Below are 27,487 nucleotides of genomic sequence, written 5' to 3'. Positions count from 1 at the left end.
TGACTTCTATATATAGTGCGCCCCTGCTGGACACTCCATAGGAATTACAGTGTATGTAATGTAATGTAATGTAATGCACTGTACTGTTGTGACTTTATGAATACATTTATGGAATACTTTGGGGAGCAAGTGTCCTTGCTCCCCAAAGTATCCCATAAATGTATTCAATAAATACATTTGCAGGGCACCGAGCAGGGAGGGAGAGAGGTGCCATCTACCTCCCCCCTCCTTGCTCGGTGCTGGGAACATATACAAAGCACTACTCCCCCATTATCTGCAGATAATGGGGGAGTAGTACCTGTGCTATCCCTATCACCGCCCGCGCCGCCGCCGCTCACACAGGGGCTGCTATTCATGCCCCCCGCCGCTCCCTCTCCTCCTCCTCCTCCCGGCATCAAACTTACGATCGCGCCGCTGATTCCCCGCCGCCCGCGCCGCTCCTAACTACCCGCCCGCTCGCTCGCCCGCCCCGTTCCTGGCCGCCGCTCTCTGCTCATGCCGGCCGCGTCAGCCCGCCCCCACCCCGGCCGGGGACACCAGGAAGCGCCGTGCTCCCGGCCGGGGTGGGGGTGGGCTGACGCGGCCGGCATGAGCAGAGAGCGGCGGCCAGGAACGGGGCGGGCGAGCGAGCGGGCGGGTAGTTAGGAGCGGCGCGATGAATAGCAGCCCTTGTGCGAGCGGCGGTGGCGGCGGCGCGGGCGGTGATAGGGATAGCACAGGTACTAGTACTTTGTATATGTTCCCAGCACCGAGCAGGGAGGGGGGAGGTAGATGGCACCTCTCTCCCTCCCTGCTCGGTGCCCTGCAAATGTATTCATTGAATACATTTATGGGATACTTTGGGGAGCAAGGACACTTGCTCCCCAAAGTATTCCATAAATGTATTCATAAAGTCACAACAGTACAGTGCATTACATTACATTACATACACTGTAATTCCTATGGAGTGTCCAGCAGGGGCGCACTATATATAGAAGTCAATGGTACTCATTGACTTCTATATATAGAGCGCCCCCTGCTGGACACTCCATAGGAATTACACCGTTGGTCGTGACGTCACTGCTTCAGAGATAATTCTAACACTTCCTGATACACTAAATTAAGGGAAATAGCAGTATATGAGCATTTCCCATAATTAATGTACATTAGAAAATTGTATAACTTTCCATAAGTAATAACATATAAAAAAATAATTTTCGCCGGACTTGTCCTTTAAGGCAGCTGAACTAAGGGACAGACTGCTCCAAAGAGGGTACCCCCACAGAGTACTAAGAACAGCCTATTGGAAGGCTACACAAAGGGATAGGATGGAATTACTGACACCAAGAAATGACAACAAAGGACAAGAGCAATCAACCCGCATTATAGGAACCTATGATGAAAAGGCAAGGTCCGTGAGACAAATATTGGAGAGATACTGGCCGTTACTTAAAGTGTCACTGTCGTGAAAATTTTTTTTGCAGAAATCAATAGTCCAGGCGATTTTAAGAAACTTTGTAATTGGGTTTATTATCCGAAAAATGCATTTTTATCATGAAAAAGCAGTTTGAAGCTCTCCCCCCTGTCTTCATTGTTCTCCTATGGAGAGAGCTAAAGAAAAGACCAAAACAGGACAACAAAGAGTTAATCTACAAATCCCTCACGGGATATCTTCTGTGACCATCACCAGTGACCTGTCTGAGCTCGGATTACAGCTGTCACCCAGCTCTGTGCCTGTAATCCTCTGTTATCTGCTTTCTGCTGCCGGCTAACTCCCTCCTTCCTCCTCCCCCCTCCCCTCTCCCTAGAGCAGACTGGGGACGTCTCCTGCAACAAGTCACAATTTTCAGATTTTTCAGAGTGGATGAAAAAGAGGAAGGAGGGGGGGACCTGGGAAAAGGCTTTTTACATGCAGATAATGGCAGATTTGGCTAATAAACCCAATTACAAAGTTTCTTAAAATCGCCTGGACTATTGATTTCTGCAAAAAAAAAAAATACGACAGTGACTCTTTAAGGCAGACAGAATGATTTCACATCTGATCCCAGACTATCCTCAAATAACATACAGGAGGGGAAGAAATTTAAAGGATAGACTTGTCCACAGCTACTTACCCGGAAAAGCAAAAGGAATAACAAAGGAGAAAGTAAAGGGTACCTTTGAGTTTGGACACTGTACGATGTGTAAACATATTAACCAAAGTAAAACCTTCTCATGTACTGGCACAGGTGAGACGTATGAAATGACATTTTGCTAACTGTTCCACCACAGGAATTGTATATATCCTCCATGCCCTAAGGGATATGTGGGGAAAACGTTCAGAACCTTACGTAAGAGACTTAGTGAGCATGTTGGGGACATAAAAAACAAAAGAGAAACACCAGTAGCTATACACTTCAATGAGGAGCACTCCGGGAGAAGTGATGAACTGAAGTGCCAAGTACTGGAAGTGGTTGAGCGGAGTAAGCGACAAGGAGATTATAACAGAACCTTACTACAAAAGGAAGCCCAATGGACGTTCCGGCTTAATACGATAAAACCGGAAGGGTTAAATGACTTCATTTCTTACATGTGCTTTAAGTAAAACATCTCACGTACCTAACATCAAGAGAGAGATGTCTGCGGCAATCAGTCTCTTTGTACCATCTAGGTGAATATCTACTTAAAGATGGAGAGGAGTCTTAAGCGAGGTATAGTGCGTTCCAGGGTATACCTACCACGTGATTGAGTCACATGATCGGGATCCTGGACGGCAAATTAAGCGATCATCAGGCAGTGTTTGAGGTCACAACTCTGAGTGGTCACTAGAAACGTCAATCAAAAGGGAGGTGGGATCATGGACTACATTTAAGGAAGCCAGGGAAGAGGAATCAGTGTACGGCCATCATCAGAGCTGACCACATGGATACCCTGCAATGAAGCTCCAACACTACAAGCGCAACAAGCCCCTGAGGACTAATAGCACAAGAAACGCGTAGGGCTTCAATATCGTGTATGAACGGACTTCTAAAGGGAAGTAAAAAAACATATACAAACAATGAAATATTATTTATAGACGCGTGTTTATAAAAATACCAAAAAATATTGAAGGGGATAATGATATGAAAGCACCTTAGACACAAGAAAAGACTGTTGCAATATGGATGAAAAATAAAGTTTAAACGTGTGCAATCAACTAAGTGCAATAGAGACTGGGTGCAATCAGAAATGCAATATAAAAGAGTGCAATAACATCTATGCAATACTAAGTGTGCAATACGATATGTGCAATAGGAACTGTGCAATAAGAAGTATGCAATATGTGTTACACACAAAAACAAACTATGATTAAGGACTAATTGATGATGGTCGTGAAGATAAATTACTGTCTATTGATTTTCTTTTTTTTTTCTTTTCCCTGTGTTTTTGATTTTTAAAAAAAAGACAAATAAAAGCTATATTTTATTCCTATCAATTCAGTGAATATATATATATATATATATATATATATATATATATATATATATATATATATATATATATATATAGAAAAAAAATTTATATACAAAGTGATCAAAACGTCTGATCTTCACAAATATGGTATTAATAAAAACTAGAGATCATGGCGGAAAAAATGACACCCCACACAGCCCCGTAGGTGAAAAAATAAAACAGTTATAAGCGTAACAGTAGGCCTATTTTATTAATAATTGCAAAAAAAAAAAAAAGAATTTAGTTTAAAGAAATATATAACATTAGAATATATGTGTAAACCTGCATGTGGTTGTGTTCGGACTGACCTATAGAATAATGGTATCATGTAGCTTTTAACATATAGTGCATTACGTAGACACAGGAACCCCCCAAACTTTACCATATTGCATTCTTTTTTTAACACTTTCACCAATTTATATCTTCAGAAATAATAATTTTGGGGTTCCATCATACATGTTATGGTAGAATAAAAGACGCCATTACAAAGTACAACTACTCTTGTAAAAAACAAGCCTCCACATGGCCCTGTAGATAGAAAACTGAAAGTGCTAGAGCTGAAAGTGCTGGAGGAGGAAAAAACGAAAAAAACACAATAATGAAAATTTACACGGTCCACTGTGTCATTTTGGGACTGGTCCTCAAAGGGTTAAAGTGACACTGTCACCCCCTTTGACGTATGATATAAAATAAGGTATGAAAAATGCTAAATTTACCCTTTACTCCTGTGTAGAGATAAGGGAGAGAGAAAAAAGCCAGGCAGCAGCGCCTCGTGTGATACCGTACAAACAAGTCAGTTAAAAATGCAAGGTGCTGATGGAGTGCTCACCTTCAAGCCCCTTGGGCTTTATGCATATCACCCAAATGGGTACCAGGTCTTCAGAAGATGCCAGGATATGGTGCTTCGGTGGAGAGTGCAGGGCTGCAGGCCAACTAGGATAGCCCAAACGGGATGCTCCCAAGTGGGGGCCCGTGGGAATAAGGCTAGTCTAGGTACAAAAATGGTGCTTGGCTAATCCATAAATGTTAGCGCTGCCCAAAAGACTCCAAATAGAGGCTGAATAAAGTAAAAATATTTATTAAAAGTGCACAATATTTACGCGTTTCGAGGAACAGAGGTCCTCTTCATCAGAATAGCAGTGCACTGCTATTCTGATGAAGAGGACCTCTGTTCCTCGAAACGCGTAAATATTGTGCACTTTTAATAAATATTTTTACTTTATTCAGCCTCTATTTGGAGTCCTGTGTAGAGATGTCAGAATGCAAAAAGGAGGTGACCGTGTCACTTTAAGGATCTTGGGTTTTGGCAGTACAAAATTTATTCATGTAATACCAGTAAAGGATGTAACGCAAGAGGCTCAAAGGGCAGCTCAATTGCCACAATAATCTAAAAACATAAAGGTTGCATGAATAGTCCCCAGCCGGAAAAGTCCCCACAGCAACAAAGTCACTACAGTATGGAGCCCGCCCCAATGCTACACAAGCTCTACAGAACAGATACTAAAAGTAGCTTACTAAATATGAAGATAATATAGACAAGGTGTCATCACCACCTTAGGGTGCCACCGCCTACCCCACCCAGAGGGGCACAATTGTCAATCACCACTAGTACCATGAATTAAGGGGTAGGTGCCACCTTAAACTGCAAGGTAGTTTTTTACTTACCATTCAACTTCCGTTGAGTGGCTGCAGTAAGGGGCGACACAAGCCCCTCTGCTGCTGTTTGTGTTGGGAACTGCAGGACTGTCTAAAAAGCAGTTAAAGCAATCGCTGTTTGCTGTAGAGAGGCTGCCGCAAACAGCAATCTTGTCAGGCAGCTCCCCCTGGGTACTGTATATAAGACTATTACACAGAGCGATGATCTGGCCAATTTGGCAGATGATCTCTTTGTATAATAAAGAGAATGATCAGTGCGCTCACTTACTTCAAGTCATCGTTTGTGTCAGTTTCCGGCACAAACATTCATGGCAGCAGAGAAGGCCGTGCCAGCCCTTACTGCTGCCACTTAACCCTTTAAGGACCGTGCTAACTTTCGTTTTTGCGTTTTCGTTTTTTCCTCCATGTGTTTAAAAGGCCATAGCACTTGCATTTTACACCTACAGACCCACATGAGCCCTTATTTTTTGCGTCACTAATTGTACTTCGCAATGACAGGCTGAATTTTTCCATAAAATATGCTGCGAAACAAGAAAAAAAATTATATGCGCAGTGAAATTGAAAATAAAAAACGCAATTATTTTTCTTTGGGGGGGGGGCTTCGTTTTTTACGCCGTGTGTCCTATGGAAAAACTTAGTTGTTATATATGTTCCTCAAGTCATTCCGATTAAAATGATATGTAACATGTATAACTTTTATTGTATCTGATGGCCTGTAAAAAATTAAAACCATGGTTAACAAATATATGTTCCTTAAAAATCGCTCCATTCCCAGGCTTATAGCGCTTTTATCCTTTGGTCTATGGGGCTGTGTCAGGTGTCATTTTTTGCGCCATGATGTTTTCTTTCTATCGGTACCTTGATTGCGCATATGTGACTTTTTGATCGCTTTATATTACATTTTTTCTGGATTTGATGTGACCAAAAATGCGCAATTTTGCACTTTGGGATTTTTTTGCGCTTACACCGTTTACCGTGCGAGATCAGGAATGTGATTAATTAATAGTTCGGGCGATTACGCACGCGGCGATAGCAAACATGTTTATTTATTTATTTTTATTTGTAAAATGGGAAAAGGGGGGTGATTCAGACTTTTATTAGTGGAGGGGATTTTTTATTAATAAAAACACTTTTTTTTAACTTTCCCTTACAGTAATATGAAGCCCCCTGGGGGACTTCTATATACACAGAACTGATCTCCCATTGAGATCAATCCTGTGTATATAATAGAGCAATGATCCATCAGATCGGTGCTCTATTATAATGGTCTGCTGCAGACCATCTGAATAGATTGCCGAGCCGGGATCAGCGTCATTCAGACGCTGAGCCCCGGCCGGCTCATTAGAACGGATCTCCCCTCCGCGATCGCATCGCGGGGGGGAGATCCCCCACTGGACACCAGGGAGAGGGGGCACAGCTGCTATTCAAATGCAGCGGTCAGCTTTGACAGCGGCATTTGAATAGTTAATTAGCCGTCCACGGCGATCGGCCGCGCCGGCTAATACATGCGGTCCCTGGCTGCACTTAGCAACCGGGGACAGCGCGCTGCAGAGAGGGCTCACGCCGGGAGCCCTCTCTGTTTAAGAGAGGTTAATGGACGTTGAAAGAAAAAAAAAAAAAAAAACTGTATTAAATCAAAGGGTTTTTAAAAAAAAAAAAAAAAAAAGTCTCCAGAATACCCCTTTAGGGTGCCTTCACACCTACCGTATCGCAGCAGATTTAACTAAATGAATGATCACAGCATCAAATACGCACTGTCAAATCCGCTGCGGATTTGACAGTGCGTATTTGATGCTGTGTTCATTAATTTAATTAAATCTGCTGCGGATCCGCAGCGGATTTTCTGCTGCGATACGGTAGGTGTGAAGGCACCCTTAACCACTTAGTCTATTAAACTTGGTCGGTGACAGTATGATGGCACTATTATCTGTCCCACAAATGTCTCATATGAGCTATATATAGCTGTATGACTATTAGAGACATACAAAGATTAAATCACATTTTAAAAGACTCACACTTAGTGTGAGTCTTTATGACTATTCTGGTTATCATGCAGTGACCTCTAGTGTTAGGTTTTTAACACGATTAAAACAGACAGACCCCAGAGTCAAAGCCAGATACATACAAATAAAGTGTTGGGTTTTTTTTTACCACAGAAAAAAAAATTGGAGGGCTCAGGCCATTTTATTTGCAGTATGGACAACAGAGCATTTTGTATAAAGAAGCAGGTACCATTTCCCATACATAGATACATACAATAAAGATTAGAAAAACACGGCTGCTTTCTCCCAGAAACAGCACATCTTCTGTCCTTCGTTTGCGTGTGGTTTTACAGCTAAGTTTTGTTGAAGTGAAAGGAGCTGAATTACAATTCTACTAGAGATGAGCGAACCGGGTTCGGGTTCGAGTCGATCCGAACCCAAACGTTCGGTATTTGATTAGCTGGGGCTGCTGAACTTGGATAAAGCTCTAAGGTTGTCTGGAAAACATGGATACAGCCAATGACTTTGGCTTTATCCAAGCTCAGCAGCCACCGCTAATCAAATACCGAAAGTTTGGGTTCGGATCGACTCGAGCATGCTCGAGGTTCGCTCATCTCTAAATTCTAAACAACCCGAGGACGGGGTGGCGCTGTTTTTTCAAGAAATAGCTACGCTTTTTTTAATCTCAGATAACCTCTTTAAGGGTATATTCACACGAACGGGCTCGCAGCGAGATTCTCGCTGCGAGCCCGGCAGGTCCTGGCAGTTCCCATACACTACATACTTGCTGCGGTCTAAACGACCGCAGCGAGTATGTAATTCTGCCGCCCTTAACCCCTTCTGCTCCCGCCCGGCTCCCCCGCTGTAAGCATACATTACCTGTCCTTGCTGCACGGGTCCGGCGTCCTGCTCTCCCGCCCGGCCAATCAGTGGCTGCGGCTGGGCAACACACTAATTGGCCGGGACGGGAGAGCAGGACGCTGGACCCGTGCAGCGAGGACAGGTAATGTATGCTTACAGCGGGGGAGCCGGGCGGGAGCAGAAGGGGTTAAGGGCGGCAGAATTACATACTCGCTGCGGTCGTTTAGACCGCAGCAAGTATGTAGTGTATGGGAACTGCCAGGACCTGCCGGGCTCGCAGCGAGAATCTCGCTGCGAGCCCGTTCGTGTGAATATACCCTAAATGCATGTTACATATACATCTTCTTACAAGGATACATATATGTTCATAAAATATATTTAACAGAATGCTCCAGGCTTTAAGGTAAATCCTAAAAAGGAAACCAGAGTCCTAGAGTCCAGAGTCAGCTTAAACAACCTTATAAGTTAAACACTGCAGTGACGCCTGTACTTCAGAAAGTCCTGAAACAAAGTGAACTGCATTATGGGATCAGTCCATTGTCATCATTCACTCTTGCTTCTCTTTGGGCTGCTGTCTTCATCTGCTGCAGAGCTTCTCTCCCCTGGTCTCTTTTTCAGTGCCTTGACTTTACGAGTTTGTAGCTTACCCAAATCCTGTTTTTGCATATGAATTCTGCCATACTGTGTACCAAATGTATCATGAGATATGTTCTTCTTTTTCTTTGCCTATTTACAACACACACAAAAAAAACATCAGTAAGAATCTACAAGAAAGTAATGACAAGTCAAAAGGTTTTTTTAATATATTAATAAAGGAAATTTGGAACATGTTTTCTTAAAACATAATAGGCATCTCTAACCTTAAAGGAAAATATATTAATGAAATCGGCTTTTAAAAAGAAATGTAGGGTATGACGTACCTGAAGGGCTTTAGGACGTTTCAGAGCCAGTTTATACAGATCATCAGATGCCAGATGTGTCCTCCTCATAACAAAATCACAAGACGGGCCCATTTCTTCTAGCTCTATTCTGGGTGTCCTACATCCAGACTTCTTTAACAGTACCCTGTGCACATCAACAGAAAGCAATATGTAAGAAAAAAGGGGGGGGGGAATAAAAAGTCCCATGGTACATGAATAGAGTGACAGTTCACATGTTTGATTGCCATGGGAAGGAAAGGGGTAGGGGGTTGTGGACAAGAAGTAACCTCTGTTCTTGTGATCAGATACTATACTTGATCAGATCACCTATACTTGGGAACAATTGTTTAATCCCCTTTGAAAATGTTTTTCCACAAAAGACACCCATGAAAATCTGATTGTGGGAGTCAATGGGCCAGGAAAAGTATGCATGTTTGACAGCTGCCTAAATCAAACGGAGGGACATAGGACCCACATTCTTTGTGATTAGACATTCATTACATGGCTAGGTGATTATGGTCCTTTGTGGGAAAAAAATTTTTTATACATTATAACAAGACAACACATATACATATATATATATATATACATATATATATATATATATATATATATATATATATATATATTTTTTTTTTTTTTTTAAGAATTAAAATAAAAAAAAGTTTAAAAATATTTTTCACAAAACTTTCTCAAAAGTTCAAATAAAACCCCTTTTCAAGTAAAAAAAAAAAAGGAAAAATAAAAATACATAAGTAAACATATTTCCGTGTGTTGTCAACACTATTAGCCACTTGGCATATCAGGATGTATGGGTATGTCATGGTGTGCAGTGTCTTAGTGCACCAGGATGTACCATTGGCTCACAAGCTGAGGACACAAAAATATCCAGTGGGACTCCCATCTAGAAGGCGAAAAGGTTAATAAAATGGTAATATAGAAAAAAAAAATACAAACCAGGTCAAAACTTACTTGTAACTACGCATAAAAATCTTCCCATCCACTGCTGTGAAATGCAAGACATGTTCCAGTCCTGCAAGTCGGACGGCAGACACGACTGGTCCTCTGAAGAAATCTATCAATGGCAAAAAAAAAAAATTATTAAACTGCTGCAACAAAACATCAACTATGAAGCAGAGAATGTGAAATTACAATAAAAAAAAATTCTAAGAAAGTACAAGAATTCAAAGAGCAAATTTGTAAGGAAAATAAAATTGGTCTAGACAAAAGTCATTAGGGACTAACAATCATTTCTTGGCTTTAAACATCTGTTGGTAATTTCTAAAGTTTTTTTCATTACCTATTAGCAGGTTTTTCAATCGTCTATAATCTTCGTTTACTTCAAAAGCATCACCAGCAAATATCAGCAGAGGCTTTGTCCCCTCAGGACACTTGGCAGACTATAAGACATAACAAGAATAGAAAACATCAGTGTAGATAACATGCACCTAGGGCTGGGCGATTAATCGAATTAATTCGATTAATCGTCCAGAACGTTGAAATCGATTTGATTTTTTGTGAAAATCGTAAATTCGATTTTCACAAAAAATCATTTCGGGCTGCGGTGCCGGGGAGGAGCTGAGAGAAGGGGGGTTGCGGTGCAGGCCGGCGGGAGAGCCGTAGAGGGGCGGTGTGGGTGAGCGGGGAGAAGATGCTGGGTGGCCAGGCTGGAGAGGGGCGGTGCAGTGCCGGCGGCCTCCAGCCACTGACAGCGCCGCCGCTGATCTGCCCCCGCCCCTTCCACTGAGCGTCCCACTCCCCTCCCGGCCAGATATGGAGGTCCCGGGTCTGTGGAGGAGGAGGCCGCAGGGACTACAGTAGGTGGTGATCGCGGCGCTGCTCGTCCTGGAGCTATACAGCGGGAACGGGGGGCTTGGTGCAGACCCCCGTTCCCGCTGTATAGCTCCGTGACCCGCAGCTATGCGATCACCACCTACTGTAGTCCCTGCGGCCTCCTCCTCCACAGACCCGGGACCTCCATATCTGGCTGGGAGGGGAGCGTGTGTGTGGAGGTGAGAGGAGGAGGAGATGTATGTGCCCTCCTGCTCCAATGACCTCCAGCTGCACCAGTCACCCCCCAGTCCCCTCAGTGTCCCCCCAATCCCCTCATTGTTCCCTCAGTGTCCCCCCCCCCCAGTCCCCTTCAGTGTCCCACCCCAGTCCCCTTCAGTGTCCCCCCCCAGTCCCCTTCAGTGTGTCCCCCCCCAGTCCCCTCATTGTTCCCTCAGTGTCCCCCCCCCAATCCCCTCAGTGTCCCCCCAATCCCATCAGTGTCCCCCCCAGTCCCCTCAGTGTCCCCCCCCAGTCCCCTCAGTGTCCCCCATTGTCCCTCCAGTCCCCTCAGTGTCCCCCCAGTCCCCCATTGTCCCTCCAGTCCCCTCAGTGTCCCCCCAGTGTCCCCCATTGTCCCTCCAGTCCCCCAGTGTCACCCCAGTCCCCTTTAGTGTCACCCCAGTCCCCTTTAGTGTCACCCCAGTCCCCTTTAGTGTCACCCCCAGTCCCCTCAGTGTCCCCCCCCAGTCCCCTCAGTGTCCCCCCCAGTCCCCTCAGTGTCCCCCCCCAGTCCCCTCAGTGTCCCCCCAGTCCCCTTTAGTGTCCCCCAGTGTCCCCCCAGTCCCCTCAGTGTCCCCCCCAGTCCCCTCAGTGTCCCCCCCAGTCCCCTCAGTGTCCCCCCCAGTCCCCTCAGTGTCCCCCCAGTCCCCTCAGTGTCCCCCAGTCCCCTTTAGTGTCCCCCATTGTCCCTCCAGTCCCCCAGTGTCACCCCAGTCCCCTTTAGTGTCACCCCAGTCCCCTTTAGTGTCACCCCAGTCCCCTTTAGTGTCACCTCAGTCCCCTTTAGTGTCACCCCAGTCCCCTTTAGTGTCCCCCAGTGTCACCCCAGTCCCCTTTAGTGTCCCCCATTGTCCCTCCAGTCCCCCAGGGTCACCCCAGTCCCCTTTAGTGTCCCCCAGTCCCCTTTAGTGTCCCCTTTAGTGTCCCCCAGTCCCCTTTAGTGTCCCCCAGTCCCCTTTAGTGTCCCCCATTGTCACCCCAGTCCCCTTTAGTGTCACCCCAGTCCCCTTTAGTGTCACCCCAGTCCCCTTTAGTGTCACCCCAGTCCCCTTTAGTGTCACCCCAGTCCCCTTTAGTGTCCCCCAGTGTCACCCCAGTCCCCCAGGGTCACCCCAGTCCCCTTTAGTGTCCCCCATTGTCCCTCCAGTCCCCCAGGGTCACCCCAGTCCCCTTTAGTGTCACCCCAGTCCCCTTTAGTGTCCCCCAGTGTCACCCCAGTCCCCTTTAGTGTCCCCCATTGTCCCTCCAGTCCCCCAGGGTCACCCCAGTCCCCTTTAGTGTCCCCCAGTCCCCTTTAGTGTCACCCCAGTCCCCTTCAGTTTTACCCCAGTCACCCCTCATCTATACCTGTACTACTACACCCCTTATCCACTATACCTCCACTCCTACACCCCCTATCCACTATACCTCCACTACTACACCCTACGTAGATGGAGGCACAAACATGATTTCCTATACTATATGGGGCCTCTGTTACACTGGAAATCAATACAGTTGTTGTCTAAAATATTAAAATAGTATCTGATGCTGCAGGGAGAAAATGTTCTGTTTATTTAGCAAAAAAGGAAAAAAAATCGAGATTTAAATCGAGAATCGTCAAAAAATTTAAAAAAAAAAAAAAAAAAAAAAAATCGAGATTTTATTTTTTGCCCATATCGCCCAGCCCTACATGCACCAATGGAAATCTTCAAAAAAAAAAAAAAAGTTCCAGTGAACTCCGCGTGGAAAATGGACTAAAAAAAAAGTTGGTTAATTCAAGACCACAATGAAATATAGTATAGATAAGGCTGGGATTAGACCAGTGGTTTCCCCTCCGCTACAATTCTCTTCCTCTTTTCCCATTTTGATAACAGAGAAATAAAACCTAGCAAGTCAGTCATGCTCCCCACAATTTTCATTGGGTCTTTATTTTTCTCCATTTTCATCGAATCCATCAGTGTTCAGTTTTTTTTATACAGACATAAAATTTGTTCACGACTGAAGCAAACAAACATGCAAACGGGAATGTTAAAGGGAACGTGTCATCAAAAAAAGACTTATTGCTTGAAGGAGAAGTCCAGCCAAAAGTATTTTTTAACATGTTATTACTTATGGAAAGTTAAACAAATTCCTAATGTACATTAATTATGGGAAATACACATATACTGCTATTTCCCTTAATTTAGTAGATCATATAGACTTCAAATTCTCTGCTCATACTATGAGCAGATGATGGGGAGGTAGTACCAGGGCTATTCCCATCACCGCTGCCAATGCCGCCCCTGCTGTCACTAATCACGCTGCATACGTCTGCTGGCTGCAGCTCCGGCGTGCCGGGCGTGTCCGCTGCTGTGATTGAGGCCCCGGTCTCAGGGAAGAAGTAGGTCCTGGTCTCAGGCCTACTTCCTCCCTTAGACCAGGGCCTCAATTACAGTAGCGGACCCACCCGGCACGCCGGAGCTGCGGCCAGCAGACATATGCAGTGTACGAGTAACAGCAGGGGCGCATCAGCGGTGATGGGGACAGCCCTGGTACTACTTTCCCATCATCTGCCCATAGTATGAGCAAACGATGGGAAAGTAGTACCAGGGCATATGTGGCTCCAGAATCAGGTGAAGTGCAGGGGCGGCATCAGCGGTGATGGGGATAGCCCTGGTACTACTTTCCCATCATCTGCCCATAGTATGAGCAGACGATGGGAAAGTAGTACCAGGGCATATGTGGCTCCAGGATCAGGTGAAGTGCAGGGGCGGCATCAGTGGCGATGGGGATAGCCCTGGTACTACTTAGTAGTAGTACAGAGCATATGTGGCGGGGGGGGGGGGGGGGGTCGGATTGATGATGGGGATGGCCCTGGTACTACTCCCCCATCATCTGCTCATACTATAAGCTGATGATGGGGGCGTAGTACAGTGTATATGTGTGCATACAGACGTGTTACATAGACAGCCATTGATTTCATAGAGTGTCCAGCAGGGGCGCACTACATATAGAAGTCAATAGTACTCATTGATTTCTATATATATAGTGCGCCCCCTGCTGGATAGTCCATTGGAATTACACCTGAATTGTGACGTCACAGTATTTGAAAGAATTTGAAGTCTCCATGATCTACTAAATTTCCCTTAATAGCAGTATATCTGCATTTCCCACAATTAATGTACATTAGGAATTTGTCTAACTTTCCATAAGTATAAAACATATAAAAAAATACTTTTGGCCGGAGTTGTTCTTTAAATAATGTTTTTAGGTTAACCCATAGCTGCACCAGGACGTTATTGAACGTCCTCGTGCCGCTATGGGAGTCGCGATCCCGGGTGCCGCAAGTAGCCCAGGATCGCGGCTATTAGCGGGCACGGTCCGATCGCTGTGCCCGCTAATTAAGTACTTAGAAGCAGCTGTCAAAGTTGACAGCTGCTTCTAAATACTTGCTCAAATGCATACCTGGTGATCTAGTGGGGGGATCGCCCCCCTGCGGCGCGATTGCGGGGGGGGGCGATCCCCGCATCCATCCCGGGCCGGGGTCTGCGCCGTAATGGCGCTGATCCCGGCTCTGCATTCTATTGCTTTTGGCTGCAGCAGCCAAAAGTAATAGAACACCGATCTCATGGATTCATGCAGTATAACTATACTGCATGGATCTCTATGAGAGATCAGAGTGCATATACTAGAAGTCCCCCAGGGGGGCTTCTAGTATATGTGTAAAGTAAAAGAAAAATGTATTTTTAATAACACAAAATCCCCTCCCCTAATAAAAGTCTGAATCACCCCCCTTTCCCCATTTTATAAATAAAAATAAATAAATAAATTAATAAAAAAACATGTTTGCTATCGCCGCGCGCGTAATCACCCGAACTATTAATTAATCACATTCCTGATCTCACACAGTAAACAGCGTCAGCACAAAAAAATCCCAAAGTGCAAAATTGCGCATTTTTGGTCGCATCAAATCCAGAATAATTGTAATAAAAAGCGATCAAAAAGTCATATATGCGCAATCAAGGTACTGATAGAAAGATCACATCATGGCGCAAAAAATGACACCTCACACAGACCCATAGACCAAAGGATAAAAGCACTATAAGCCTGGGAATGGAGCATATATTTTCTTTAAAAGGTTTTAATTTTTTACAAGCCATCAAATCAAATAAAAGTTACACATGTTACATATCGTTGTAATCGTAACAACTTAAGGAACATATATAACGAGTCAGTTTTACCCCAGGGCGAACATAGTAAAAACAACCCCCCCCCCCACAAATAAAAAAAAAAAAATTTTTTTTTCAATTTCACACCACATAATTTTTTTCTGGTTTCCCGGCACATTTTAGGCAAAAATTACATCTGCCATAGCAAAGTACAATTAGTTGCGCAAAAAATAAGGGCTCATTTGGGTCTCTAGGTGGAAAAATGCAGGCGCTATGGCCTTATATACACGAGGAGGGAAAAACAAAAACGCAAAAATGAAAACTGGCTGTGTCCCCTAAGGGTTAAACATATTTTTAAAGAATTTTTGGTGACTTTTCTAATTTTCCCATTTTTCTATCTACATTATAAAATAATCCTGAAATCTTGCAGTTTTCATTCTCCCCACTGGGGCTAAAATTAAGCTGAGACTTCCTGTTGTGTCTGTGGGGATGAGAGGAGGCTCCTGCACAGCGGCAGAATCAATACAAGACAATAGCAGCTTCCTGTCGAATGACCTTTTCAAAGGTAACAGAGCACTTTCATCTCATGGGGTCTATTGTCGTCCATGTCTGTGAGTCATGCCCAGGAGAACAGCCCAGGCAATATAGCCACTCCCATAATGTACAAAAAGTGAAATAAAATAAGTAGAAGTCAGAATTTAAAACCAGATTAGAATAAAAGAACAAGTTTTATGATCTGATTCTAATCAGTAAAAGATTATTCAAGTGACACGTTCCCTTAAAGGGAACCTGTCACCCCCCGTGCCGGGGTGACAGGCTCCCGACCCCCCGTTAGAGACCCCTATACTTACCTCATCCCGCCGGGTCCCGCTTCTGGATTCGGTCGGGTCCCGGAGATCTCAGCCGCTGCAGCCCGGCGCGCGCGCTGAGAGATGAGTCCAACGCTCATAGAGAATGACGGAGCGCTGGACTCTCCCGTCATTCTCTATGGGTGTTGGACTCATCTCTCAGCGCGCGCGCCGGGCTGCAGCGGCTGAGATCTCCGGGACCCGACCGAATCCAGAAGCGGGACCCGGCGGGATGAGGTAAGTATAGGGGTCTCTAACGGGGGGTCGGGAGCCTGTCACCCCGGTACTGGGGGTGACAGGTTCCCTTTAAAAAAAAAAACTGATAATTTTGCAACCAATTTGTACTTATCTGTTCCGTTTAGAAATGAGACAAATGCAAGTGTGAACCTACCCTAAAAGCAGTATATTTATCCTATTTTAGGTATATTTTATTTTAGGTGCACATGTAAAACATGTTTAGGGTGCAGACCCATCCCTATAATGTGCTAGCCTTACAAAAAATACGAATGTTGGTTGAACTTGATGGACATGTGTCTTTTTTCAACCGTATTAACTATGTAACTTTAAAACATTTTTCATGATTTGTTGTACCTAGCACAGGTACCTGGAGTCCTCTGTTTCAACCTGCAGAAGATGGGGGGGGGAGATCGCATCTGTGCCTATACTATTACGGTACAATAGTTAACGGGATTGATTCAATAACCGCTATGAAAGAAAACATTTAAAATACACAGCATTCTTACAGTTACATTAGCCAACAAGTCGAGTATTTTTGATGTTATATGGGAGCACTGGGATCTTTGCCTGTCTAACGTTCATTTCTAATTTGGGGTCCTATTAGACAAAGCGATTTTTCATTTTTCTTAGATTAACGACTGCAAACAAGAGCTTTTGCAAATGACCTATAATGATTCATCATAATACACAGAACAACAGTCGTAAGCTACGACAGCAATTATGATCGTTCATATACGCTAGAATATGAATGATCGTAATAACGAATGAACAATGCGTACATACACCGAAAGATTAGCGAATGATTAACAATAATTTTATAGTCCGCTCAAAAGATGCGATCATACGAGCAAATTTTTGTTAGTCGTTTGATCGTTCCCTGCATACACATGGAAAGATTATCGCCTAAATTTAAACAATTTAATGATTTTTCACACAATGATGTAATAGGGCCCTTACTTGCCCCCTATGCTATCCAACCGTGGGAAAAAGCAAAGTGCTTTACTTCAGAGGGCTTTAATTTAGAGGTAACCAGAAATACTTGTCAGCTGATAAAGTCAGTAGAAATGTAATACAAGTTATTGAAACATTAGCAAGGAAAAAAAAAAAAAAAAGTGCCCAACCAAAGCAAACAGTAACCGGAGCTCTAAAACATACCTTGACATCTTGTAACGACACAAACTTCTCCAAGCCTAGCTCAATCATATCCAGCACATGAAAGTCAAACATCCGGCCTAATGAACAAACATACATAGTTGCAATAAATGGCAATATTCCCTTTGTATAATCACAATCATAAGTAATATAAGTAAATGAAAGCTGGAAGAGCACTTAATGTTAACAAAAAAAATGGAAATCTGAGTTTGTCACCAGGGGGAAGATTTATCATTTTTGCACAAATCGGCACCTTTTCCGTGGTGTTAGCCCTGCTCGCCTGATGGGCAAGAAGGGAGTCATGGCAAGGTGGGAAGGAAGCGTGGCCTGCTCCTGCACATAATCGACAAAGCTATAATTGGCCGTACTTGTCCGATTACGGACGATAATTGTTTTGTGTAATAGCTCATGCAGAAAGGCAACGATCAGGCTGATGTCGGCTGATGGTTGCCTTTCTGCATCTGCAAAATGTAGATAATAGCGACGGTCTGCTACCCGTCACTCCATATAATAGAAGTGGTGGCAGCAGCAGACCGCCGTTATCTCCTATGGGCTCCTCCCACAATAATCCCTCCACCCGCTCTTACCCGCTTGCTGTTGGTGCGTGTAACAGAGCCAACAGTGAGAAGCAAGCATGCGCTGTCCTGACAGTCTACTGGTGAATGTATGGTAACCCCAGTTTTATCTATTTTAACTTGCTGCATAATCAACTAGAATGTTTCCAGTAACCAAAACCCTATAGATGCCATTTCATTTTAGTACAAGCTCTATAAAGGAAACAACACTTACCAAAAATCAAGTTGTTTGGGCGTTTCTTATTATGGGACCCAAATACAAATAATGAGCAATCAGATTTCTTAGAAAAAAACTCCTATAAAAATAAAGAAATTTTTATTATATATTGTACTGAATAAGCCAATCTTTATATGTATATGCTATATTTGTGTATATACAAATACAAAAGAAATACATGTGTAAATACACTGAGGGTGCGTTCACAAGTAGCGAGTCCGCAGTGGATTTCAAGCTGTAAGTTTCCCAACAAATCCATTGTGACACTCTGTACCATTACATTCTATAGCCCTACATTTTCATTCCGCTGCGAGAATGTAGTGACCGTCTTGGTTTTCTATTTAACTGCCATGGTATTATAAATAATAAATGGTCCATGCTTACCTGCCCACAATCACCTGGCACACTCATGTTACAGGCTCTGCACAACGACAGCTTGCTCAGCCAATCACTCGCTGCAGTGGAACAGGTTGTCAGTGAGCTGGGACCCGAAGACTGTGCTAAGGACTGGGGTAAGCATGGACCGTTTATTATTTTTTAACCCCGCAGCAGTTAAACAGTTAACCAAGGCAGTCACTACATTCTCGCAGCAGAATGAAAATCCCCCGTGAGAAAGCAGGGCCATAGACTGTAAAGGTTTCGAGTATCACAGTAGAATTGCTGCAAAACTCGAAGTGTCAAATCCACTGCGAATTCGCTACATGTGAACACACCCTAAATCCAGAATAACAAATAGCCGTATTTGGTGCTGTTTGAGCCAAGACCAAAAGTTAAAACAAAGAGTGAGATTTATAAAGGACTGATATATTCCTTTTGTGATGTATCCACTCTTGGCTCTGGTTAAAAAAAAACCTGAATCAAAAACAGATTGATTTATTTTATTGACCCAAACACATCATGCAATTTTGATGGGAACTGGTTTAACTTTCCCCCTCAGAACTTTAGGTGTTGACTCATCAGAACAACCTTTCTATAGGTCTCAAAAGACCATACAGCTGTCAAAGGGGGAGGGCTCAATGCAATGGCACACCGATTTCCTCAGCAGTAACAGCTGCTAGAGTTAGGTAAGTTGAACCTCTAGAACATTTGTTCAGCACAGTTCAAAGTTCTATATAAAGGTAAAAGCATGAACGCCACTGAAGTGTATAAAAGTGCCACTGAGATGCATCACAAATGTTCAGAACAAAGCTTATTTCAACCAACAAATAGACCGCCAAACTATCCCCATAAACAGATTGTCGTCACTAAGTCATCCAAGGTTCAACCAATTTAAATTGACATGGTCAATTTAACCCCTTCTGGAAAGGGCTGATTTTCGTTTTTGCGTTTTTGTTTTTTCCTCCTTGTGTATATAAGGCCATAGCACTTGCATTTTTACACCTACAGACCCACATGAGCCCTTATTTTTTGCGTCACTAATTGTACTTTGCAATGACAGGCTGAATTTTTGCATAAAATATGCTGCGAAACCAGAAAAAACTTATATGCATGGAGAAATTGAATTTTGGGAATTGGGATTTTTTTGCACTTACGCCGTTTATCGTACAAGATCAGGAATGTGATAAATTAATATTTTGGGCGATTTCGCACGCGGCGATAGCAAACATGTTTGTTTATTTATCTATTTATTTTTATTTATAAAATGGGAAAAGGGGGGTGATTCAAACTTTTATTAGGGGAGGGGGCTTTTTATTAATAACAACACTTTTTTTTTTTTTTTACACATATACTAGAAGCCCCTCTGCCTTTTAATTTTTTGGGACTTCTCTTTTAGAACAAAAAAAACCCTAGGACATGTCCTAGAATCATGTCAAAAGTTTAAGTGATCTGGGTGAGGCTTAGTGCTCAGATCTTCACTGATCACAACAACCAAAAAGGAGAAGCACAGGCTTAGCATGTTCTCTCCCCACTTTGTCCTTGTGGCAGGAGCCAAACATCCATAGTAAGTCTAAGGGCCCTTCTTCTGCATTGAGACAGGGAAAGAAGCACTGAGCTGTACACTTGTCCATGCTGGCTCTAGTGATCAATGCGGGCCCAACCTAAAACCCAAAGAGTACATTCAGTTAGACTGCAGCTGCCATTCATTTAAAGTGAACCAGCAGGGATACTCTGCAGTCTAAAGTGGTAGCAGGCATGGAGAGAGACACAGCCACATGCTGGGAGATACATATTGCCAACTGTATGATGTTTAGGAAATATCCATACTCCAACACTTAATAACTTTTGATATAGTGATGCCCTTATATAAAACATAATAAATATTATACACTTACCTCCCTATGCTCCCCTGATGTCCTCCTGCAGAGTCTCTGGGTTCCTCGCTGACCGTGGCTACTTCTGAGATTAACTTGTCTCAGCGGTGACAACTCACTAAGCCTATAAGTGACTGAGTTTGTCTCAGAAATGGCAGTGGCTGCGGTCAGAAGGGAACACCAGAGATGCTACAGGAGGACACCGGGGAATCGTAAGATGTTTGTTACGTTTTACATAAGGGCAGCAGCACAATATAAAAGTTTCTATGTGCTGGAGTACTTCTTTACCAGGACCTGCTGCATACAATTCTTGCAGAGACGTCAAGTGTTTGCTTGTCTCCCGATATCAAATTGGCACCAGCTGAGATACAAAAAGTTTTTGGGTAATCCAAGAATGATTCAATCAAAATACATCTGACACATCATGGAGTTGAGAAAACTTACCACAGATGTCTGATCTTCAAAAGGCCTTGTCATATTTTTCCTAAACAGATACATTATCGATCATTATTTCTGAATAGCATAAAAAAAATATTAAATGCCAATGACTACACAGATATTTACAGGCCACAACATGAAGTACAACTATGTTCACCACCCTACATTAACCTCTAAGGAGATGACCACCGCAAATCTGCATTGAAAAGTGGTCTTCAAGTGGGGTGGTCCTCTCATAGAAGATGACTAATATGCATTACATATAGCGTAACTAAAAAAATAGTCACAGGAAATCTGGTGTGGATAAGCGTCTTTTGGAGGTTTTGTTTTATATCCTAATCAATTCTAAGTGCCCAAGCTGACCACTCTTAAAAGTACTTACAATCAGCACATGGGGCTCTGAATTGGACCATGAAGTAATGAAATGTGTCGGTCGGATAGATCACATTTTCTCTTCCATCATATGGATGGTACATGTGCATCACTTATCTGGGGAGCAGATGGCACAGGACGTACTATAAGAAGAGGGTAATCTGAGACAGTATGATGCTCTGGGCAATGTTCTACTGGGAAACCTTGGGTCCAGGGTGATTAACCAAATTTGTTTAATTTGCCCATAATTTGAAAATAGATTTCATAATCTTTTTTTTAATCGCAAATTTGATTTTCAAAAAAATAAAGTAATTGTGGGCCCTGACCTGCAAAGGAAGCAGTGCAGCTCAGGGTGCCACTGCTGCCAGTAGTTGACGCAATCATTCCGATACCAAGAAACACAGTGTCAGACTAGGGCCGAAGCTGCAGCCCCGGCAGGGAGGGTGCCCCTGCTGGATCCAGCGCTGCAGGGTCCAATACACCAGTAGCAGCTGGGCTCTGAGCGGCTACTGAGGGTCACAGTCAAAGGAAGATCAACGGGAGGAGCAGGAGAGAAACCAAGAGCGCCATAAACGACCCAACACTGCGCCCCCACCACACCTACCTATAACTATTGTGAGTGATGTCAAGCCCTGTATACTTCTTTCAAATCTATTAGAGGTATATATATTATTATAGAGTGCAAGGCATTGACTTGGCCTCCACAATCTTGGTTCAAGATACCAAAGAAAATCTTCAGGGGTCTTGTCAGGTTAGAACTTTTTAGGTGGCATTAGGAGAGACTACACAATATCATGCAAGTAATGTTAATTTTATAGTTGATCAGATTACACATATCCAGGGTTTAACTTACCTTTTATACATCACACAGTTTGGCTTTTTCAACATATTCTGAAAAAAAACAAAAAACAAAAAAAAAAGAAGTTACTATAAAGGTAAGCATTTTTAAATCATGTCATTCTTAAAGTGACTGTACCACTAGGCCCAGGCTGAAGCACTGGAGGCGGGCCGAACCCACCCTTAGTGGGAAGAAACCCCAGCCCTTCCATGACGTGACTCCATTAGAATGAATAGAACCCTATGATAGAGGGGCTAGGGTTTCCTCCCACTAAGGGTGAGTCAGCTCCAGTGCTTCAGCCTGGGCCTGGTGGTACAGTCACTTTAAGGTTTGGGCACTGGGTTTATATACTACAGCTTTCAAAGGATATATTTTAACTGTAATAACATGTAGTTAAAGTATTGTTACTGAACTGATGGCACCACTGCAAAAATGTGACATGGAAACAGCAAAAAAAGTACACACCGTTGATGTGAAAGGTGAATGTCATGCACAAGGGCAGACCGATGGACAGGCTAAAGTGGAGCAGCTCACCAACAAGATCAGTATCTAAAACACATGCAAACCCTTCTGCATAAGGGGCTCCTTAGCACACAGATGTCACTGCACTTCTGCTAACAAAGTTGCAATTTTCACACCGGTATCAGAATTGGATGATCTCTGACTGCTTTATCTAACAGATGGACATTGGAGTGTCAGGTGGAAAACATCAGAGAACAAACCTCCTGCAACCATTACTGGAAGAACATAAGCTGGTGGTGGCAGCTTTTTTTGGGGAAATGTTTTTGTGACATTCTCTGGGTCCACCTAGCCACGTGAAAGATTTTCTCAACAAATAAGGGTACGAATCCATTCTTGCAGCTCACATACGCTCCTACATGCTGATTTGTCTTCCCTGGGAGGGATGGAATCTTCCAGCAAGACAATGTGATATGTTACATAGCAACCAACATCTGACATTGGCTAGAAGAGCAGGACCAAATCTACCAAGTATTACCCTGCCCCCCTAATCCCCCAGACCTGAACCCAAATGAGCATCTGTGGGAGCACCTTGATCATTTTGTTTACTCTGTGGATACTCCCCATGCATCCCCTCCAGCAGCTAGGGATGCACTGCAGTCAGCATGGCTCCAGATAACTGTGACAACCTACCAGGACCTTACTAAGCCACTCACAGTCCGTCTATTTGCTGTCCGTACTGTGCGCAGCAGTTACTTTGGATATTAGCTGGTGGTCCAGGCAGGTGCTAAATAAACCAATGTATACTTACCTCCTCCATTGCTGCCATTATGAAAGAGCTCAGGTCCTACTGATCACTTCCAGGCTTGGGGTCACTACCTGGCTATGACCACCATGACAGCCAATCAGTGGTTAAAGTCTGATTTGGAGAGTGAGAATACTCACGTGCTGACCCAAACCAAGAAGTGCTCCACAAAGAGATAGGAGCTCCATGATAATGGATGGGACAAAGGAACAGGGAAAGGTAAGTATAGGTTATTTTTCTATTTACCACCTGCCTGGACATGGTTCTTATCCTGGACATTCCCTGGATAACCCTCTGGCATAGGTATAATAAGTAAAGCCACAATATCAGGCTAAAAGGGAATCAATTACTTTAAAGTGACTGTACCACCAGGCCCAGGCTGAAGCACTGGAGCCGGGCCGACCCACCCTTAATGGAAGGAAACCCTAGCCCCTCTATGATGTGACTCCATTAGCATCAATGGAACCCTATCATAGAGGGGCAGGGGTTTCTTCCCACTAAGGGTGCTTCAGCCTGGGCCTGGTGGTACAGTCACTTTAAAAATGCTGTTAGTTCTAAATTTTTCCCTATGTGGCCCCTAGAACTGTTTCCGTGCATATAAGTAAGCGATGTGAGTGTTACTTATATGTCCCCAAAAAATACTAAAAAAAAACTTCACCCATCTAGTCATATGGGCAGTCCGGAGCTTAAAGAAGCAGTACACAAAAAAATATTATTTCCCCTCTGGTAGGCGCTGACATGTAAACTCACTGCAGCTGATCGGTGTCCCACAGCGCGGTTTCATTGAGTTCCCGCGGCGCCGTTTAAATCCAGTGCGGGCTCACTTCCGCTGTGACTCTTCTGTCTCCTGTGATTGTATGCCGGACCGGAACTTACGTGCTTCAATGCATTCTCTTTGGAAGCGCATGAGTTCCGGAAGTAAGGGTGCGCTGGATTTGAACGGTGCCACAGGACCAGAACAAAGCCGCACCGTGGGACATCGATCAGCTGTGGTAAGTATACGTGCCACCATCAATAATATTTTTTGTGAACTGCTTCTTTAAACTCTTAATATTGCGGAAACGCCACCAAGGATGGAGGTAAGAAACTTAGTGCCCAACAGGAAGCTAGCAGCAGGGTAGATACTTCAAACCTGCTTATAGTTTCCCTTTAAATTGGTACTACAGTGACTAAAAACATATGCCCTATATAAAAAAGTGCTTGCAGGGCTCTGACCTCTGGGACCCAACAGTGGATCAGCACATACTGCATTTATGCACAATGAAGCACTCAGATGAGTGATTCTCTCTATCACAGCAATTTCAGGAGGGAGGGAGGAGGGGGTGTGGTTTATCTTAGAACCATGATCCCACCAGTCCAAGCTTGCTTCCATACCACAGTGACCCTTTCATGTGTGACAGCCATACTTACCAGATCCTTCAGTGCTTGGCTCACAGTCATGTTGGCATTGCCCCCTTTAATAAGCATAACACTTTTGTCATTCTCGGTAAGCTTGGATTCCCTTTGCTGGGAGAATCGCTTCCCTCTCTTTGTTTTCGGTTTCCTACAACAGAAATCGGAGCGATACTAGTACATATCGGTATATATATATATATATATATATATATCGGTACAGCAGTCACCACTCATATATGATAGAACGTGAAAATTAGGACGAAGTAAGACAAACTTTACTATCCAAGAAACCAGACATCCTGCACGACAGCCAGGAGCAGCCGCCCGTACTGACAGCATACACAGTGTAAGGCTCCGGTACTCACACTACGCGATCGAGCTCAGACATTGCGCACTCTCTTCTGCACACACGTGTGTACACTGCACAACCATCCACTTCCGCCCAGTACGTCACGTGTCACCGGCGCACCGCCTCGCGTCATCAAACCGGAACCATAGACATTCATTGAAGCTCAGAAGGTAATAGGGAAAATAGAGTAGAACGACGACATCTAGCGGTCGGAGGAAGATATTGTGCAGCAGCTCTTTTCTCTATGTCTTTTTTCCTCTTGTCAGTGGATATATATAGGGAGGGACCTTAGACAGCAGTGTAGGTCTGTGCAGTTTGCTATATAGCCAGTCTGTGGTGACTTTGTTTTATGTGGATGATTACCCTTGAAGTGTGCCAGTCATGGCGTTGCCTTTAAAACACTGGTCAATGTCCTCATAACTGAGCCAGACACTGCAGTACCTCCATTACAAGACCAGGTTTGGCAGGTGTACATTGGTATACTGCAGAACATAACATATGGAGTAGGGTAGTAGACTACATTATTCCATACCTCATCATCCTGTAAAAGAAAAAAGAAATCTGCTTGATAGATATATAGGTGACAGATGCCAGGGTATGGCTTCCATCACAGAAATCTGCATACGTAATAAGCCTTTCAGTAACTTTCTAGGTCATCTTTATTAAAGGAATACTACTACTGTATACTCTATGGCTGACGGATCTAGTAAACAGCTATAAAGGTCTCCATTTAAAGAAGAAGTCCAGCGAAAAGTTTCATTAAAGTATTGTATTGCCCCACAAAAATTATACAAATCCCCAATATACACTTATTACGGGAAATGCTTATAAAGTGATTTTCTTTCCTGCACTTACTACTGCATCAAGGCTTCACTTCCTGGATAAAATGGTAATATCACGACCCGACTCCCAGAGCTGTGCGGGCTGTGGCTGCTGGAGAGGATGATGGCAGAGGGATGCTCAGTGTCCCTCCAGTGCCCTGTGGCCCTCAGTGTCCCCCTGCCATCATCCTCTCCAGCAGCCACAGCCCGCACAGCTCTGGGAGTCGGTCGTGACATCACCATTTTATTCAGGAAGTAAAGCCTTGATACAGTAGTAAGTGCAGGGAAAAAAATCACTTTATAAGTATTTCCTGTAATAAGTGTATATTGGTAATTTGTATAATTTTTAGGGGGCAATACAATATTTTCATTAAAAAAATTTGCCGGACTTCTCCTTTAATGGATACTTTATGTACAAGCTCAGCTAGGAATCTTTTAAATCAATCCCATATTGGCCTATCAATGAGGAATGCCTCTATAAGGTATACTGTACATATTTAACGTATACCAGAATCAAACCAATCTGTAGGATAGAAGAACCCCTTGAGTCTACTCCCCCATGCTGTGGTATAGCACAGGTGGAGCTGCGAAATTCTTAAGGGTGCAAAATTTTGCACCCACAAAGAATGTAAAGTGGGTGGCCATTCGTACATGTAAGCATCACCACTCGTTATTGTAAAGGTGCAGGGAGTACGGCAGTAAACAGGAGACCTCTGTTGTACATACATTTTGTGGCGCCCTATGTCAATAGACTCCCTGTTCCTGTACAGAACTGTGGTGCAGGGCTTCTAGTGCGGCTGTGCACATACACAAAGCCTACTCTGCACCAATTGACTGGGCACAAAGCGGAGGAGAGAGAAGGCCTGGCCTCAGCGGTGTGGCAGAGGGAAGGGGAGTGAGATTTATGTTATTTTCTATGTTGTGGACAGCTGTCTAATGGAAATAGTATCTACCTACATAGAGCTTCTATCTAATGGGGATTATCCACCTAGTAGAGTCATTTAACTAATAGCATGGGGGATGCTATCTACCTACTGGGAGAAATAACCTAGTGAGTGGGAATAAGGACCTAACTGGGAGGGGGGGGTTGTCTTCAGACTTTATCAGCAGAGATCCATCGGCAGCGTAAGAAGGTGAGCGCAGACCACTGGCTGCTAATGGGACCCATCAGCAAACATGTTGCTGGGTGCTGATCGGACACATGACAGGTGTGGCACCTGTCATTTAGCCATTTTGCTGTGATTTCTTACACAGTAAATAGTTTATAATAGTATTAATGTGTCACACAGTAATAGTATTATTAATTATTTATGAGTAAGCAGGAGGACTTTGCGTGCGGCACTGCAGCAGGGCTGCCCAACAGATAATGCTAATTTACCATGTCAGGAAAGGCATCTGCTGGAGGTGCTGCTCACAAAGTCCTCTTTCCTGTTACCCAGTAGTTAAAGGGGTTATCTGGTGTTAGGACATTGTTTATATATTGCTGCCCTGGTGGAGAACATAACAAAGCTGTTATGCTCCACACTCCCCCGGTGTCCTGCTGTGTCCTCTCCTGTGTCCCCTGCTGACTGCAGCCGTTGCTACTTCTGAGACGAACTTGTGATGGTCCACTCAGCCAATCACTGACTGTGGCACTGTCCCATCTCAGTCACTGATTGGATGACCTGTCTGTCACTCCCGA

General features: G+C 43.9%; 1 protein-coding gene across 1 annotated transcript; it reads right to left on the bottom strand.

The window, feature by feature from the left end:
- Nucleotides 1-8,274: 8,274 nt before the first annotated feature.
- On the bottom strand, nt 8,275-25,092 carry RPF2 (ribosome production factor 2 homolog). The gene is made up of 10 exons (XM_069973634.1): nt 25,002-25,092; nt 24,652-24,784; nt 21,993-22,030; nt 20,774-20,813; nt 18,075-18,156; nt 17,289-17,365; nt 10,170-10,269; nt 9,842-9,944; nt 8,870-9,014; nt 8,275-8,675 (listed from the first exon to the last, which is right to left on the bottom strand). The coding sequence occupies exons 1-10, from the start codon at nt 25,022-25,024 to the stop codon at nt 8,493-8,495; spliced, it is 924 nt and encodes a 307-aa protein (XP_069829735.1). The 5' UTR covers nt 25,025-25,092; the 3' UTR covers nt 8,275-8,492.
- Between the last annotated feature and the right edge of the window lie 2,395 nt (nt 25,093-27,487).

This window comes from Dendropsophus ebraccatus, chromosome 6 (assembly GCF_027789765.1).
Source record: "Dendropsophus ebraccatus isolate aDenEbr1 chromosome 6, aDenEbr1.pat, whole genome shotgun sequence".
Classification (NCBI taxonomy): domain Eukaryota; kingdom Metazoa; phylum Chordata; class Amphibia; order Anura; family Hylidae; genus Dendropsophus; species Dendropsophus ebraccatus.
This window is presented reverse-complemented; position numbering and strand designations above follow the sequence as displayed.